The 18,758-nt window shown below is 35.3% G+C and overlaps 2 protein-coding genes and 2 long non-coding RNA genes across 7 annotated transcripts; 1 reads left to right on the top strand and 3 right to left on the bottom strand.

Moving 5' to 3' along the window:
- The first annotated feature begins 1,443 nt into the window (after positions 1-1,443).
- On the top strand, positions 1,444-16,616 carry Nompa (no mechanoreceptor potential A). 4 transcript variants are annotated; one of them, XM_072004526.1, is made up of 19 exons: positions 1,444-1,625; positions 4,125-4,246; positions 4,827-4,912; positions 5,459-5,720; positions 6,031-6,160; positions 6,252-6,403; positions 6,620-6,895; positions 7,347-7,646; positions 8,037-8,132; positions 8,341-9,220; positions 9,814-10,382; positions 10,966-11,144; positions 11,495-11,643; positions 12,096-12,242; positions 12,318-12,407; positions 13,411-13,780; positions 14,377-14,546; positions 14,632-14,775; positions 15,378-16,616. In XM_072004526.1, exons 2-19 carry the CDS (start codon positions 4,174-4,176, stop codon positions 15,580-15,582), a joined length of 4,278 nt encoding a protein of 1,425 aa, XP_071860627.1. In that variant the 5' UTR covers positions 1,444-1,625; positions 4,125-4,173; the 3' UTR covers positions 15,583-16,616. The 4 variants fall into 4 exon arrangements, with proteins under 4 accessions (XP_071860627.1, XP_071860626.1, XP_071860625.1 ...); XM_072004525.1 differs by having other exon boundaries at positions 7,335-7,646; positions 11,495-11,634; XM_072004524.1 differs by having other exon boundaries at positions 7,335-7,646.
- On the bottom strand, positions 2,427-7,457 carry LOC139987817 (uncharacterized). The gene is made up of 2 exons (XR_011799946.1): positions 7,326-7,457; positions 2,427-3,899 (listed from the first exon to the last, which is right to left on the bottom strand). It is a non-coding gene; the product is annotated as an uncharacterized lncRNA (long non-coding RNA).
- Positions 10,107-12,105, bottom strand: LOC139987816 (uncharacterized). Its single transcript, XR_011799945.1, has 3 exons — positions 11,578-12,105; positions 11,046-11,188; positions 10,107-10,230 (listed from the first exon to the last, which is right to left on the bottom strand). It is a non-coding gene; the product is annotated as an uncharacterized lncRNA (long non-coding RNA).
- Positions 16,534-18,710, bottom strand: LOC139987814 (uncharacterized). The gene is made up of 4 exons (XM_072004529.1): positions 18,548-18,710; positions 18,037-18,422; positions 17,489-17,715; positions 16,534-17,141 (listed from the first exon to the last, which is right to left on the bottom strand). The coding sequence occupies exons 2-4, from the start codon at positions 18,303-18,305 to the stop codon at positions 16,741-16,743; spliced, it is 897 nt and encodes a 298-aa protein (XP_071860630.1). The 5' UTR covers positions 18,306-18,422; positions 18,548-18,710; the 3' UTR covers positions 16,534-16,740.
- Positions 18,711-18,758: the final 48 nt, after the last annotated feature.

The following is an 18,758-nucleotide window of genomic DNA, read 5'->3' as shown; positions in this document are numbered from 1 at the left end:
TATTTTACTCGTGTGATATATAGCTAATAAAATAATTGTTTCTTTAAATTTGTACTATATAATGATATAATATTAATAATAGAAATATAAAAATATTAAATTTCTATTAAATAAACAAAATTTAAAAGTCGAATTGCAAAATGCATCAATAAGATAAAAATATTATTGAACAAAGTATTTGAGGGGAATAAAACGTTAAAAACTGAATGAAAACGCAAAAAATTAATATACACAACTTTGAGAAAAATTTTAATAGTAAAAAACAATATCCTTCCTCTTATTTCGTACATCAGAAATAGCAGAATCATTTGTATGTTTGAGTATTAAAGAACTTCAATTACGTTTTGGAAAAACCACGATAGATTATATTCACACATAACGATATCGTTATAGATTATCTATTCTGAATTCTCTACATAAAATTACGCTTTAACTGCGACTTAATTAAAATCTATAACAAAGATTTACTTCAACCCATCTTAGCCGTCAAGGTTTAATTTAATTAGTCTTAATTCTATGCCAAATAATTAATTTATATAAAACACTGTAAATACTACAACCAGCAATATCTCAAGAGAATCTTTTTCCATTCACTAGCGACCAACAAAATCAATTAAAATTACCACGATCACCCTAAACCGATCTTGAAAAGGAAAACAAATTACTTTCTTTGTGCTCCAGAAATTTGAATAAAAATGAAATCTGCCTAAAAATAGCCAAGCAATAATGAACAAACGAGTCGACAGATCACGAAGACCACCTGTACCAGCTCGTTGTTCATTCTAGTTGACCTCAGGTGGAAATCTCTAATCCATGATTCCGCTACGAGCGACCGGCCGATCGTCCATCGACACAATCAACCCGGCGCGGCATTGCGTCGCTCTACTGCATCGATTCTCAAACGACGAACACCACCAGTCCCTAGGGGGTCGTCCACAAAATTTAAACACCTCTATAAACACGTGAATTTCAAACTTGATGTCTAAAAGAGAACCATAAATAATTTCTCCTCCAATAAAAGACAAAATAATTGTCCATCCCTTAAAATCTATCTTGTAATTCGTAGAGAAAGTTCTTATCTGAAGACGAACGTAGAACCAGAGGTGTTATTTCGTACGATGAGGACGCGTTGAAGCTTGAGAACCCACGGTCGTGGTGTTTACACGCACGTCGAACGTTTTCCCGGATGGCCCCACGGAAACCGGACACAATGGAGTAGCTTCCGGTGAGCACAAGGCCAGAAATCGGACGTGGGGATCCCACCGCGCCTGTGTACCACCGGTATATGTTATCTCTCCTCCGCGTTCTGCCCCCTATGGCTCGTCTATCCGAGAATCATTCATCGAAACAATTCTTCCAGCACCGTCACTTCCCCTCCCGACCCCCCGATCGGTCAGGTGTTATCCATTATTTCCACGGTTTGCACCGATTTTGACCGTCAGTTTGATTACAGGTGCCATTCGCGTTGGATGGACGGTTCTAGTGCATCTTACCGCGTTTTGGCGTTTTGAAGTTGCTCGTAGATTAGAGACGGTGTGGAGTCTCTGAAGAAGAGGAGGAAATATTGCGCGACTCGGTTTGCTCTCGAAGTGGACAGACACGTGAACAATTTGTTGTTATTTCAGGTAAGTATAGTTGGTACGATTTAATCAAGAGTCACGAATTACTTGGGTTTGAAGAAGAGGGAAATAGTTAGGTTTATTGGATTTATCGAGATGCGAAACTTGTACGTAGTTTCATACCATTTTTAAACTGAAGGGAGTTTTAGTTGGAAAGTTGGAGCTAAAATTTTAGTTAAAAAAGGAGATGCGATAATGTTTACTACGTAAACTTCGTATTCGTATTTAGCTTTCTGCAACTTTTTTGAACTGAGAAACGAGAATGTTCTGGTTAAAAAGTTGGAGTTAACATTTTAGTTAGAAGGAGAGATTCGACGACGTTTATTGGATTTTTAAATGTAAAAATTTTATTCCTATGGAACTTCCGTCCCTAATTTTTAGAAAAGAGGAACGAAACAATTTTATCTAGAAAGTTCAACTTTGTCATATAAAAAAATTAATTTTTCTCGTATTAAAAGAAGAGACTATTGTACATATATTGCAACTTTGACATAATCCCGATTAATTAGCATATACGAAAGATTGTTATTGAGGTTCGTATACAAAAGATTTCCACAAAATTTCTGCTTACATCAAACAGTTAAATTAAAACAATTTCCACACAAAGACTAACTGAATAATACACATAACAAGACTAACAAAGATAAATTATAATATCCTGCATCCTACGTACACTAATATCACATAATTGAAGAATATGAAAATTGTTTGAAGCGCGCAACAATGCTATCCACGTATCATCTATTATCCAAGAGATTGCGATAAAATCTTGATTTAGCAGTTCATAGCAACGTTATAAATGTGTAATTCTAGGATGCAACAGTCTTATATTTTTAAAAAGGTATACATTCACCTAGAATTTGGAACAGAATTAGTGTCTTCTTTTTATGATATTTTAATGTCTTACTAATTTATCAAACTTTTAATACATTCCATTTAAAACTTGTATCATATGTAGTGAGAAAGTCATGTACGTTTGTTAAAACAGGAACACGACTGGACGAAATTCAATGATGGTAATAATCACGATACACTAATTCAACGTAGTATTATAATATTATTATTATTATTATTAAACAATATAATTGATGATTCGAATGACCCGTATCTATAATTTTCTCTCGTCGACCGTAACGTTAATTACTAGACAAGCATCCATCCTCTTTAGACAGAGAACTATAATTATGGAGGCGATAAACCATGACATAATTAATAAGCATTGTTTCTCCGCAATACGGCCGCAAAGTTTGCATCTAATGGACAAGCATGTGTATCACAATTGACAATTTGCAAATTAAGTCCTTTATAGAAGATAGGAATTGCAATAACATAACTGTGATTAAACAGTATCAATCGATTATAGCAATATTGCACGTTATTGAGCATATATCAAATAATATATTATTCTTTACTCCATTATTTTACACAGGATAAGTGTTGGCTGTTTCATGAATAATTCTCAAGGCATCGTCCCTTAAAATTAGACTCAACTTTTTGAAATCTCCGTTACTTTTTTGCTTGCTGTATAGACAAGCAAAATTTCTTAAAAAATATAAACTATCCCAATTAATTTTCAATAATATAAATAAATATTAATAATGTATTGTTTGTAAATACATATACAAGTATATACTCAAAAATACAATAATAATTCATATTTCTACTAATATAATTAAGCATAAATAAGAACTTGAAAGCTAAATAAATTGCAGAGGCTACTGAAAACATCCAAATACCATTTCCCATCCAAGAAACCCTACAATATTCAAACTCCCCAGCGACCGAACATTATTTTCTAATACGGCATCTCCCTTACGGTTTGCATGTAAATTTAATCCCTGCGACACGTGCCACTCTAAGTTTCTTATCATATACAAAAGCATTCTTTCATTTTTTAACATCGGTACGATATGACAAAAGCGAATCGCTGAATTTCTCATGAAACGTATTAATGTAAAAGGTCCTGATCTCATGAGAAAGTAACTTCGTAACATGGGGCGTGATAAAGAAGACGCGTTTCAGCCTAGTGGACGGTTTCGATATATTCAAAGTGCGTAGAGACAGTGGAAGGTTTTTATGGAATTCCTGAGCTGCACTCACCCTGAACACATCTACATGCTCGCACCTTCGTCAACCTTTTCTCTGACGATTCGCGTGCACGTACACGCGGCGAAGGACCAGCACACGCCCGTAAACCCAACGAACCGTGCTTCCAACTTTCAAGCATTACATTATTAGTTGCTCAGTATCTTTTCCATTACTCTCATCCATGAATTATTTCTGAAAAAAAAAAATGGAAATATATTAGTTATATGCACTTGTAAAAAATTTAAGAAAGCAAAGATGTACAAAATGTTGTATTTTGAACTCGTATTCACGAGGATATAAATTTGCATAAAAATCGACGATTTAGTTACATGAAATTTTTAAAGTCTGTCTACAGGCTTTAGAAACGAAAATCTTCCAGCGTATATTCCAAAATATTTTTAACTGGCATGATTTCAGAATTTCGTCACTGTGATGACTACTTGATACCAAACCCCGGTACCCAAAAATGAAGAAAACCAACATATCCAATCTACTGCAATCCATCTCTGTTCTAGCTACCCTGAGAGTGGTCGTTAACGGTAAGCTGCAACCCTCTAGCTCAATTATTCAATTACTTTTTAAAACAATCGTCTTACAAGAATTGAAAGGAAAGAATTCAAAAGATACCGCAATAATTACTCTTTCAAGTTCATTTATAAATTCTTCTATTAAACTAATAGAAGAGTTTCAGATAGAAAAGACACGTGAAAGGGAAAAATGTCATAAGTCGAAAAATTTAATGCGCGCAACTGGTGTGCCCTAAAAAACATATCGTTTGCACATCTCTGGCTCATGCTCTAAAATTAATGATGGAACGCGGCGTAAAAGAATGATGTCACTTGCTCGGTTGCGAAATTGCATTTCGTCCCATTGTACCGCCATACGTACCACTTATGACACGAAAAAAAAGATATACGTGAACGATAAAATCATATCGTTCTGACGGTCGTCGCTCGCTCGCAAAGGAAGTAACCTGATTTTTACCAGGCGAACAGGAAATAATAATATCTATTTACGAGAAAATAGCGATGAATAAAAGGAAAGAGTGTAAAAAATGCCAGCCATTGAATGCATTCGTGAGCGAACGATAACGAAAGAACCGGCGTGCTGTGTTTTCAGGGCAAACAACGTGTAATGGCGGCTTGGGTCGAGTCGTTTACGAGAGACTTCCGGACCAACAGCTTCAGGGCTTCGACGACGATGTGGTATAAAACGTTTCGCGAAATATTTACCTATCTCTCTAGCTTGCGTGGTCGGTTTTCAAATATTCAGCCGACCTCCAGGAAACTGTTCTGAAATCTTAAAACCTGATTCTCTGATAATAGAATGTTAAATCTGATGAGAATAGGAAGATTTGAGATTAGGGAGCTGATTTACTGTAACAATGGGAAGTATAATCCGTACTTGAAATGGTTTTATCAAGAAATCAATTGAAGTAAATCTTTTATTATAATTTTTTAATAATTGATATATTATTCAATCATCAAATATAGGCGAAATTTCTTACTACTAAAGATGGAACTCGTTCGAGAGAGCTCCAAACGAAGCAATTAGAAAAGATATTTTCCTGAGAAGGAAGATTTAAGATTTCATATTCGCCCCAGGAAGAAAATAAGTCTGTGCTTACATTTCTAAACCAATGTTTTCCTAAAAAATATTGTTTTAAAGCTGTATTTGGGAAAGGAATTTGTATATTAATAACATTAATGTTTTAATAATATTCTAATTTTAATCTCGCTAATTTATGATAGGTACGAGACTCTGCACCACCTTTTAGAGTCTTGGAAAAATGTCAGGAATTATGTCTACGAGATAGAACGGCGACGAACAATTTAGTTCGCGCTTGCACGAGCTTCGATTTCCAGCCTGGCAGCAGAATAGCTTCTTTCAGCGGGGCTGCAGAATATGAAGAAAGCACTTGCTATTTAACGAGGGAACAGGCGCAGCCAGAAGGAATTGGAAATCTAATGCTGGTGCCAAACAGCGTCCATTTCACGGAAGTTTGTCTTGGCTGTGAGTGTATTTCAGTATTTTCCCAATAACGCTCAAACATTCCAGAAAAATTCTTTAAATTTCTATGCTTTCTTTTCTCCTGCCATACGTATTCTATAATTCACAAAGTATTAACCATTCTGCGATAATTTCTCAAATAATTTCTGAAAATATTCCCTAGAAAAGGAATTAGTATAAAGATATTCTAATTATTTTAAGAATAATATTCTGTATTTCAAGGACAAACTCACTGTTTGTTTTTAGTTTCTGTACTTTTGCCTACTCTTTATCTGGTGATTAAGAGTTTTAATGGTTATATTTTTCTGTGAAGCCGATAGGATCGAAAGAGAATGTCCAAATCGTCGTTACGTGTTCGAGAGACATCCCAGGAAGAAACTAAAATTACCACTGACAGATATCAAGGAAGTTAGCGCGGCGAATAGAACAGACTGCGAGGATAGGTATTATAGAATTTAAAAAAAAAATGCAGATTAGAGTAGATTTCTAATTGCAAATAGCTCATGGATAAAATTTTTCCGTGATATTTTGAAGATGTTTGAACGAGTTCAGTTTCATTTGTCGATCCGCTACGTATGACACTGCTTTAAGAAGCTGTGCTCTGAGTCGTTTTACCAGAAGAACGCATCCTGAATTATTGGAAGACGATCCAAATTCCGATTACCTGGAAAACACTTGTCTCAATGGTACTTATTACCAATTTTCTCTCAAAATTTAACGAATAGTAACGAATATATTTTTAATAATAAAATTTCTCAAATTAATAATCCCATAGAAAAATATTTAAATTACCCAAATATTGAATTACCTGTATTAGAACTGAATTTCAGAATTGTTAAAAACTAAGTTTTTATAGTTTATTATTTACTGACTGAACGAACTGAAATTTGTTGATTCAACAGCAGAACGTCGTTGCGATGGATTAGCTGTGTTCGTCAAAGAAGAAAACAAGCGTCTTCGAGGGCCATTCGAAGTCGACATCTACACGAATCTTACCCTAGACGAGTGTCAGGCCCTTTGTTTGAGAGCTGAGAAATATTTCTGTCGAAGTGTCGAATTCGACGAGCAAACACGGCAATGCATTATTTCAGAAGAAGATTCTGTCTCTCAGAAGGACGATATCGGTATAAGTAGCAGCCCCAGCCATCATTTTTACGATTTAGTTTGTTTAGACAATCGTAAGTACATTATACCTACTGTCAGTAACTTCATCTACTATGTATCGCTAATTTTTCACAAAATTATCAATTTCTTAATTATCTTCACAACAGAAGATGACTACACTATCGTTAAAAATTTTAAAAATCGTCCACTCTACGTGATTCCAGATTAATTATTATTTACAATATTCTTTCTTAAAATGGTATTAATTGATTTCTGATTGTGATATTATTCAAATATCCAAATTGTTGAAGCTATTGATTAACAATTCATTATATCATTAAAATGTATACGTTGTTAAAAAATTAGATATTAATCATTACTCATGATTAAAACGGAGAACTTTCGCAAAAGATGAAGGTATTTGACTTCTTCGAAATCGTAAGGGCCAGATAACAGTGAAACGATCAATTGGTACTTTACAATATTTTATCAATACCCACTTACGAAGCGTAGATCCGTCCATAGCACGCGGTTCCGAATACCCGGACAGCAGCTCCACGTCGCACCTTTTTTCCGATGGACGACGACCAGATACAGCGTTCCAGCGTTATCGAAACTCTCGTTTGAGCGGTGAATTTCACTCTGAGATAACAGGTCGTAGCCTGAGCGAATGCCTTGACGAGTGTCTTCGACAGACCAGTTTCCAATGCAGGAGCGCCGTGTATTCTGAACATTATCATACCTGTCGATTGAGTCGATTCAATCAACGTGACGGACACAGGATCATCTACGATGCAGACTACGATTATTACGAGAATCTTATGCGTGAGTGACGAATATCTTAAAGGAGTATATACACATTGCTTATAATCGAATCGATGAAATCGGAAACAACGTTTATTTAAGAAATTCTTGAAACAATTGATGTTGGGTCGGCTCTTAGTATTAAACTTCTTCCTCGTTTTCGTGCTTTCAAACGTTCATGAATTTTCCAAGATTTGAAGTAGAAAATTAAGCCGGTTGCGATCCTTTTATAATGCTACAAATCATAATGTGAATTATTATTTCCATCTCTTTTGAATAATTCTAGAAATTTTTAAATTTGCTGTATACATACAGTGAGTAAAAGTCTGAGAAACTTATTACATTTATTTATATCAAATATACATAATATACATAATAATATACATAAAATGTCAACTATTATATAAACAGACCAATATTTGGATGGGGACCGGGATAGTCCAGGATACAGACCAGACCCTCTAGGACAAGATACCAATTTCGGCCGGCCTTCTCTGGGAAGACCTGGTAAACTAACAATACCTTCGATAATCAATTACTGTAAACTCAAATTTCTTACATATTACAAATATCAAAGTCTAAAATTAGCTCACCTTGGCATCTCCAAAATTTATGAAATTCAATAAACGATACATAACTCTAACAACTAAAAATTACTACCAAGCATAAAACAAACATGCTTCTTGAAACAAGTAAATTTTAAATTTCTACACAGGTTATCCAGAGGACTACGACAAGGGGTACAGCAGCAGCGTGAAACCAGATCGGTATCCAGATCGTTACCCAGACCGCCACACAGATCGCTATCCAGATCGATATCCAGATCGCTATCCAGACCGTTACCCTGACCGATACCCAGATCGATATCCCGAAAAATATCCTGATAAATATCCAGACCGTTACCCCGATAAATATCCGGACCGCTACCCCGATAAATATCCGGACCGCTACCCCGATAAATACCCGGACCGTTACCCCGATAAATTCTCAGACCGTTATCCCGATAAATACCCAGACCGATACCCCGATAAATATCCAGAACGTTACCCTGACAAATACCCTGACAAATATCCAGATCGTTATCCTGATCGTTATCCAGCTGATAAATATCCCGAAAGATATCCTTTGAATGGACAATATCCAATTGGGGCAGCAGGGGATACGTTTCCGGATCCTATAGATCGATATCCAATTAGTGATCGATTTCCAACAAGCGATCGTTACCCTGTTAGTGATCGTTATCCAATGGTAGATCGATATCCATCTTCGGATAGATACCCAATATCTGATCGATTTCCAAGCAGAGGTGGTGATCGTCGTCCAACTCATCCTGATCGATATCCTATTCCAGACACTGGAATAGACAGATATCCAACAAGTGGTAGTAGATACCCTACTGGAATTGGTAATCGATACCCAATATCTCCAGGTCGTTATCCTAGCGATAGCGATCGGTATCCCAATAGTATAGACCGTTATCCTATTCCCGAGGATCCTCTGGAACGATATCCATCCGGTTTGGCTGGTGCCAGACCTCACGTCGATCGGTATCCTATCAGTGAAAGGTATCCCGAGAAGGATCTTTATCCTAATCGGTAAGTTGAGGAGAAAAATATTGATGAGCTTTTAAAAACACAATCGATATTTTTATGATTCTCCCTTCGAAGATTCGGCACTCGATATAAAATTTCATTTAAAAATATTTAAGCAACAACTGTCTTTCTCGGTTTGACATTTCGAGTAGAATGAAAATTTGTGTTTCCTTCTCCAAATCGTACTATGTAGTTGCTACGAAAAGTATATACGCAACACTGACATACTAATTAATTAGGTTCAAGTAATTAAACGTTGAACCCGACGAAAAAAACATAGCATTGAAAAATAAGTATACGTACAAATACTTTCTGTAGCAACTGTAAGTTGATAACCAAATGGAAATTGATCGACTCATTTATTTAACTAATAAATGAAATTTCATTTCAAGAAACATTACAAACATTACAAATGATTTATTATTCGTATATTATATACTCCTTCTTACCATTTATAATATTCAACCACTCTCAGCAACCTACATTCAAATAATCATATTTAATTTACCAAATGTCCAGCTAGACAAATTGTAAAGCACAAATTAAGAAAAAAAAGAAAAAATAAATAAATAATGATATTTTTCCTCCATTCTCAGATACCCACCATCGTCGCATGGAGGATACTCTCCAACATACCCGGTGGACGACATCTACGGTCCTCAGGCTCATCCAGACCGAAACCACTATGGCGTAGGAGGACCCAGTCGTCCCTTAGGCTATGGTGGTTATAACAACGACGGCGCAATAATCGGTGGCGGTTACATAGGCGAAGGTGGAGTGTACAATTCGCGACCTTTCGGTACCAGCGGTGGCCCAATTATCGGTCGACCGCCTCTGGTGTCCAGATGCGACGAACAAGACAACTTCCGACAAGTAGGACCTCATACTAGGGTCCGTAAGCCATTCGTCAGACGATATACGACAGCTTCCTCGTTGGCTCAATGTGAAAGAGAATGCGCCGACGCTAGAGACTTCGTGTGCAGATCATTCAATTATCGTCCCTACGCCGCACCCTATGGAGCAGAACGGGACAACTGCGAGTTGAGCGATCGTGACTCCAGGGACATGGACATGGGCAATCCCGTGTACTATGACACTGGCTCCGATTACGACTTTTATGAAAGGAATAACGGCAGACAGGGAGCTGATGCAGAGTGTCTCGACGGTAAGCGTCGTAGGAGACCTTGGACGTCATCTACATGGGTCACATGGAGAAACCTTTACGCTGCCGGTCCATATTACAACCGTTACTGATGCAAATTTCAATTATTGTATTAGACATTGTCATCTGGACTGTGTTTAGTAAAATAAACCGTCTGATTTTCCGAAATCTTTTTTTTTTACTTTTTGTTTGGTCACATCCGATGATGTCGATTATTCCTCTGGTTTCTAACAATGTGGAAGGGTGCTGGGTTGTGTTTGTTATTTGACTGGCTGAAAATCATAGTGGTGTAGGTCGGTTCGTTGTTATTTTTCATAAAACGATATTTTACGTTTATCATCGTAAGAAATTCATTATATATCTCTAGATTAGGAGAATGTATCTATGACAGAGAGTTCAGTTATAATTTAGTCGAAGGGATGATACTTGTAAGAACCGAAACATTTAACTAAATTTAAATTCTAAAAATCTTGACTCACATCGTTGTGATTTTCAACCATTTACTTTTCTGTTTGGTTTGGGTATTTACAATTTATTAATTGAAAGTTAATAGAGAGCAAGTAAATTGTATTTCTGGTCATTCTAGTGAGTCAAGTGTGTAGCGAAGACGGAATGGAATTTACTTTAAGGACACCGGAAGGATTCATTGGTCGGATTTACACTTACGGCTATTACGATCGCTGCTTCTTCCGCGGAAACGGGGGAACCGTAAATGTTCTTCGAATCAGTGGTCCCCAGGGTTACCCCGAATGTGGCACTCAAAGAGTAAGAAAATTACTTTGTCGCTGCTCGAGAACACCACAGGATTTCTGAAAGCACGTTAAATATTAATTTAGAAGAAACTGAACGATTTTTCAAAAATTTTCTTTTTGACTAAGATCTGGAACTGATCTGTTTCAAGATCCTTCGTTAAAGAGCTAAACTTAAAATTTTAAGATAAGATCTAAGGCTAAAATTTAAAAAAGATCTAGTAAATTCATCATCGAAATTTACCGTACGATAGTCTTCTGTATAAAAGCTTCTTAATTAAAATAATTTAGCAATAACAATTTTTAATGAATGTTTCATAAAAAATTGATTCATAATTAGTGATTACATTCGACAAACGATTACAGTACGGCGACACAATGACAAACATCGTCGTGGTACAGTTCTCGGACTACGTGCAAACAGGAAGGGACAAACGCTTCAACCTCACCTGTCTATTTCGAGGCCCTGGCGAAGCTGTCGTCACATCCGGCTACATCGGTGCCGGGTATGCCAGGTCATATCGATTGAGAGACCGTGCCTTGCACCCGGTACACCTAATTAAACAGTCCGATCCGTCATCGAGTATAGAATGCAGAATATGTTGCATTCGCTTAAACATGGATCCTGGTGCAAGCACACTCGATAAATTTATTTTAATATCGTTCGAGTTCCATCGTCGAAAATCTCCTGATTCTATGATTCTAAATCTTGAATATCGTAGAAAGTTGCAAAGAGACACTTGTTGATCTGCTTCACTTGAAATGGATGAAACTGATAATTTACAGGAAGATTATTAATGTCAGCGAGCTGACAGTTAATTTTGAATGGAAGAAAAACAACTTTTTTGTCTTCATGTGAAACGAGATATTAAAGTGTCCACTTTGTTTTATGTTTCTTATATTTCAAAAAATTAATATATACTTTTATTTCGATTATACTAATAAAATTCGCACTTATGTTGTGTAGATCAGGGTCTCCGATTCCGATCGAGTACCTTCCAGCAGAAAATACCCTAAGTTCTCGAGTACGTTTACTGATTCTGTATCAGGGCAGACCTACGACGACCATAGCTGTTGGCGATCCACTCACTTTCAGGCTGGAAGCTCAGGATGGGTATGTGGCACGAACATTATTCATCTAGAAAGAACTACGATTTATACTGTAATATTTTGTTAATGTTTTTTACAGGTACAATTATGTAACTGATATCTTTGCTACCAACGTCATAGCAAGAGATCCTTACTCTGGAAGAAGTGTTCAGCTCATAGACAGATACGGGTAAACGTTGTATTCATTATTACAATTTTTATTTGTTAATGAGTAAGGTGTGATCTGAAAATTCAACATAGCTTTTATTCTTTTCATACTTTTTGAAATAATCAAATAATTTTTAATAAGTGTTTCAATAAAATGGTAGTAATTAAGAAAAAATTGAATCTTCGTTACTAAAATAACGAAGAAAGATATAGATACCTTCTATCTTTGTATCCAACGTAAGAAAAGAACTTGATTGGCCTAGTAACAACAAGAGAAATCAACGTAATAGATGTTTGTTGTCCACTTCTACAGGGTGCTTTCGGTTTTAATGGACAAACGACAAAAGTACTATACAAATATATAAAGCACTTAAGATAAAATCATTATGATTTGTGAAATTAGAGATATACAATATTTTCATTTCTTTACAGATTGCACAGATTTATGCATTACAATCTATATTTGTCCTTCGTTGGTTTTTAATATTCATTTCAATATTTCTCCAGCTTATCATCTAATTTATTAAATTAAATTCTTCAGCTTTCCTAATCTGTATGGGACATGTACATCAAATATCTGATTCATTTAAATCTACCTGGTTCACGTAATTCACTTATACCATCTAATCTACCTAATTTACATAATCCATTAGTCCTGATCTTTAAACCAAAATTATCTGATGGTCCGACCTATTTACCCTATCTATTTAACCCACATACACTCAAATTTTTCTACGATGCTTTTCGAAATGAAATTTTTCAAAAGCATAATTTTATGGACTATAGACGCCAGTACAAAAATAGAAATCTTTTTACGGTCGCCAAGTGAGAATTGTAGTAACGAATGGGTCGAGTAGCTGATCACTGCTATACGTATGTCAGAGTTAATCCACCTGAGGAACTTAATTAATTTGCTTATTATCTATACTTGTCAGTACCTCGATAAATATCTCAAACAATATAGAAACAAAAAATTTGTAGAAAATAAATTTTTATACAATACCAATGTAATCTGTTGAAAACAGCTGTCCAGTGGACAATTACGTATTCCCTGGCTTGGATCGTTTGAGGGATGGTGACAGCCTCGAAGCACGTTTCAACGCTTTCAAAATTCCCGAGTCTAATTTTTTGGTGTTTGAAGCAACTGTACGAACATGTCGAGACGGTTGTCAGCCAGCTTACTGTTCTGGTGGTACCGGAAGGAGCGAGCCATCCTTTGGAAGGCGCAGGAGAGACGTGCCGGAGAACGACACGATCATAGAAGAAAATGAAATAAGCACGATAATGGAAAGTAATGTAAACGATACATCCTCCATGTTGAATTCGACAGTGGTTGAAGACAGCAACGACGCAGAAGAAGAGGAGGAAGAGGAACACGTGAGAGAAATGATCGAGGTAGACCTGAAAGGAATGAAATTTATTAGTACAAAATCTATAATTTTTGTATTACTGTGCTATCAGCATTCTTTAACTTTTTTGTTTAAACTGACCTTGTTTAAATTTTCATTAATAACTAAGTGAACTAAATTTTATTTTTTTAAACTTCCATATGTATAATTGGATACTTCGAGTTCGATCAAAATCACGATCTGATCTTCGCATAAACTAAATTATAAACACTCTTTAAATTTTGAGATAATTCATTGAGGCAATCAAGAAGCAAGCGAACAAAATCATTCTTGAATTTACTAATGAATTAATTGAACCGAATCTTATTCTCTAATCTTGTCACTTAATTAAATTTCACTCAAATCATGACTTGATTGTCATATGAATTAAACATTCCATTATTCATGAATTAAACATTAATCATTTTATAAACTTCAATACGTAGGACTTGATATCACATTAAATTTTGATAAAAATTATCGAAAGCTTCAAAAATACGTATGTTTTCTCTTTTCTTTTTACATTGGAAAGCAAATTATCGCATTTAATAAACAAAAGTGTCTTCAAGGCAAGCTAAAATGTTACGTCTGACCGAGTTACAGGTTTTGGACTCGAGAATGGATATCGACGAGGAGACTATGGTCGAGAGACAAACTACCATTATGGAGAACGTCTGCATAACTCCTAACGAGTATTATGGACTTGTAACAGCAGTTGCGGTGCTCGTAGTACTCCTGGCATCCGTGGTTTTGCTATCCATGTTAATTTACAGGTACATTATCGACTTTGTATTAATTCAGATACATGTTTAATTAGCATATTTATAAAAGCAAATCGATTCGTGTATATTGTTTCAGAAAATACGCTTACGCAGTGATTACGAAGAACCGCAGAGTCGACAAAGCGTGTAATCGAAGCAGTCATTCGGACGACGCTTATAGCAGTCGTGCAAATAACTTCTCTTTCTTGAGAACAGGTCTTCAGAAACCCTTTCAGTCTACGTACGTAATTCAACTAGCGTTTATTTGCTAATTAGTTTCAATCTCATACAGTTCTTGAAAACATCTTGTTTCAACTAGAATAAAATTTAAGACTTTATTAACTAGAATAAAAATTCGTCTAGATTTTCCAGCTCGTGTACTATTTTCTGTTCCATTATCTTATCGCTAGATATAAATAGATTATACTAAATCCTTGCGATAATCTTGGAAGCGTTAATAAATGCAGATAAGAAAATATTACATACGAACGTGGAATAAAACAAATATACAGAAATGAATAAACATAACAGTTGACCTATAAAATATTGATTAATAGTATGCAGTATAATTGAAGTATAAACAATTTTCAAAAATAGAATCTTTAAAGACCATCGTCTGTCAGACAGAACTGAAACAGCAGTTCAATATATCATTCCAAAAATTCGTCTCTAAAATTACGTCCATGCGTTCCACTGCAGCTTGTATAACTAAGAATCATTCAAAAATACATACGGACGTCATGTTTGACGAATGGCTTAATGCTTTTAACGCTTTTAACGTGACTCTTGATTTATTCTCGGATTTATTACCTGAAGTTGGTGTACCATTTGTTGCATGTATAGGTCGATTTCCAGATCGATGAGTAACGTGATCGGTCAACGCGTGAGCTCGTCATCGACCGCTCTGGAGGGTGCTGTGGGACTATCATCCAGCAGAAGAACCGGCTTCGACCCGAGCGAGCCGATCTACACCGATCCATCACTGTTCGAAGTTGCTCGTTGCTCGTCGCCGAAACCTACCCTCGATGATAACTTTCATCTCATGTGAAGATCAGATTTCGTTAAATCTTCCTTCTCGAAACACGTATACTTATCGTTAGTCCAACACTCAAGACTCGAAAACAGAAAAATAAAAACACATGGACAGGTTTTTAATATACGATGATGAGAGAAATATATCATTGATATAACATTTTAAAATTATTTGTATTAAAATTGCATGATTCATTAATAGAGTTTGATCTCAATGATATTACAATTGAACAATACATGCTATATAACGTTTCAATAATTTGGTTTCTAAACGATTCGTAGGCGTCGTTGGTTTTGTCTTAGAAACACCTTCTAGATTTCTCTTTACTTTAATGTTTCTTCTTCTTTCTCTTCTCTGTTCTTTTCCGTAACTTCAAACACAGCTAGTCAAATTCACTGACCACTGCCAGCTGCGACTGCCATGTCGATAAACTGACATATATACTTTCACTGGTTTAGTAGGAGTGTGAACAGTTTATCAAGAATACTATTTAAACTATTCTTTCATAGAGACATGTACTATGAATATGTATCGACTCGCTAGTTTCCTGAAGAACGCGGTATCTATTTGTAACTATGTAGTAGTATTTTCTTTAAAAGCTAGGTAAAAGAATTTATCTTGGAATAAAAATATATTAAGTTAGCAGTCATAAAAAATGTCTAAAATGCAATTTCTACAACCTGTTACAAAATAAAGCGCCAACTTTTATATCGAGGGGTTAAAATTTAAGATCACCTTTTATTTAATTGTAAAAATTTATAGAACTGTAAACATCTTAACAACAGGACGATGTTCTGGTAATTTTACAGCTATTTCCAATCTATGCATTCAGTTTTAAGTTAGAACAATATAAAATGGGAATATTTATATTAATTATATGAAACAAATTATAAAATAATCGATAGCAAGGAATGAGAAGACTCCTTGTTTGTGTTTGAAAACTATTATTAGCGAATCATAAGTAACTAAAATTACCAGCATTTATTTATTACGATTTTAATTGTAGTTAGAAAGAAATTGCTATTAATAAACAGATATTACAGATATCAGATATCGTTCGTTTATATTTAATCTAATGGTATCTCCCCCTTTTCTTTTGATCACCGTGAAAAAAGAAGTGAACAAAGCCATCGCACGAAGCGTACGTAAGTATATTCATTTTATTCTCTCGAGTCAATCTTCCTTTATCCTATCGAGCTTATACGTAAAAAGAAGCATCCTTAGCCTCGCCTCTTCTTTACGATAGTGAGCCTCTTCTAATTTAATTCTGGCCTCCTCTTTCAACATGGCAGCGATATCAACTTTCATCTGTGCCTCCGATAAAGCTAATACGTGCAGTTCTTCCTCTTTGTGAAGGGATCTCTTCGTCCTTCGAGGCTGCTCGTGAACAATCGAAGGAGAGATGAACGTTTGAGTTGCGTTCGATTTGAAAATTATTCGATTTTTCTCCGGTAGTTCGTCTTTGTCTAATTTCTCCACCATGAGCGAGTCCAAATCTTTTTTGGGTTTGTCGAAACAGTCGGTTACTGAGCCGTGTGATAACGAATTAGAATCGATTTTACTCTTGACAGTATCTAAGGTAACAAAGGGAATGTTGAACGACATGTTTTTGGGATATAAAATTGTTAAGTTTTCCAGATCTTCGTTTGAAAGACGGCAAAGCAGAAAATTTCGAGTCTCTTTACTTTGGAAAAAATAAAACAGTAAAGTAAAATATTTTAATAAATAAATAGATCACATAGATATAAATGTAGAAATTCTAAAGTAAAAAACAAATGAAGCCTTTGAATATTTTTCCTTTCCATTATTCATAAATGAAGGATGAATTGTAGAATGCAAAAATCAAGGCAGTGATTTTTACAGAAAAGAAATCAATAACAAAAGATAAAAGGAGATAAAATGAAAAGGAATAAGGAATAACCTGAATCTTTATAATTATTTTCCTCTTTCGAGAATTGTTTTGACGGTTTTATAGTACAGACAGTTTGCAACGTAAACGGTTCAGACTCTTTTGGCTCAAACATGACATTTGGCGGCAAACCTACGGTTCCAGTAGGAATAGGAACTTCTGCCATGGAATTCCTATTTTCCCAACTTTTCGACCGTGTGTGATCCTTAGATAGGTGACAAAAACTTCTGGAAATACCACTGAAAAAATCGATATAAAGTTGCGTCATTCCATAAATTTATACAAATTTCGTTAGTTATATCTTCAATAATATTTGATAAGAAATCGAGATAAATAAAAGTTTATAAACTAGTAGGAAACTAACTTATATACTGAAGAAGTTATATTACGTAAAAACTCTGAACTGAAAAATAAAAAATCTGAGAAGGATGAGAACGATAATAATAAATAAAACAACCTAATCATATGATTACACAATATTCGTATATTCCCGCGTTTTTACATATGTATAGGTCGACATGAATGAAAGGTAGATGATATCGCGAAAATATTGTATTTACCGTAATTTCTTCTCTTCACGATTCCGTTTGCATGCTTTCATATTTTCCCAGCAGCGTCTCAACTGTACAGCCGAACGTATCGCTTGAGGACCTACCATCGAGTTGTATTCGTTGGCCAGTTGAGACCATGCTGATTTTCGTTTATACATCGATATCGGATCGGATCTCTTATCCTCGATATCTTCGTACTTATTTATCAAGGTTATCAAAATTTCTCGTTCCTCGAAGCTATAAGTTTTCCGAGTACTTTTCAACGACGAAGAAGCCATTTTAGCACAGAAAAAACGCTCAACTATCACGGCGGTCTTCCACTGTTTATTTCTTACCACCAACGCGACTAAACGGCGGACTTGTGTAAACTCCTTACACGATTTCACGCAACATAACTAAAAAGCAAAATTCTAAAATAATATATTATTACAATGAATTTTGCATTCGATTGCATTATATCTATTCTAACCCTTCTTATGGCTATCCATTTTATCTTAATAAAACGTTCAATAGTACTTACAAAAAGAATACTTTAATCTTCTCCAAAAAGTATCACGCTATTTACTATAAACAATTGTATACTCCGACTGAAGTACTTAATTAATGTAACTCAAGTGTTAAAATTCTAGTCTATTATATCTGTAAAACGTTTCACTTAATACGATGCGTTTAATGTTAACGGAAAATCTGGCGCCAGAAGAAGTATCATAAAATATAGTTCATAAACATTC

The sequence above is a fragment of the Bombus fervidus genome, chromosome 5, assembly GCF_041682495.2.
Source record: "Bombus fervidus isolate BK054 chromosome 5, iyBomFerv1, whole genome shotgun sequence".
NCBI lineage: Eukaryota > Metazoa > Arthropoda > Insecta > Hymenoptera > Apidae > Bombus > Bombus fervidus.
The sequence above is the reverse complement of the archived record's forward strand: the minus strand, read 5'-3'. Positions and strand labels throughout refer to the sequence as shown.

What these genes read in the sequence shown, in the direction of transcription:
- Nompa (XM_072004524.1), top strand. Translation starts at nt 4,174, where the DNA reads ATGAAGAAAACCAACATATCCAATCTACTGCAATCCATCTCTGTTCTA. An exon ending in CACGGAAGTTTGTCTTGGCT is followed by an intron (nt 5,721 to 6,030) that starts GTGAGTGTATTT and finishes TTTTCTGTGAAG; the next exon opens with CCGATAGGATCGAAAGAGAA. An exon ending in CAGCTCATAGACAGATACGG is followed by an intron (nt 12,408 to 13,410) that starts GTAAACGTTGTA and finishes TGTTGAAAACAG; the next exon opens with CTGTCCAGTGGACAATTACG.
- LOC139987814 (XM_072004529.1), bottom strand. Translation starts at nt 18,305, where the DNA reads ATGGCTTCTTCGTCGTTGAAAAGTACTCGGAAAACTTATAGCTTCGAG. An exon ending in CGTGAAGAGAAGAAATTACG is followed by an intron (nt 17,716 to 18,036) that starts GTAAATACAATA and finishes CGATTTTTTCAG; the next exon opens with TGGTATTTCCAGAAGTTTTT. An exon ending in AAATAATTATAAAGATTCAG is followed by an intron (nt 17,142 to 17,488) that starts GTTATTCCTTAT and finishes TTGTTACCTTAG; the next exon opens with ATACTGTCAAGAGTAAAATC.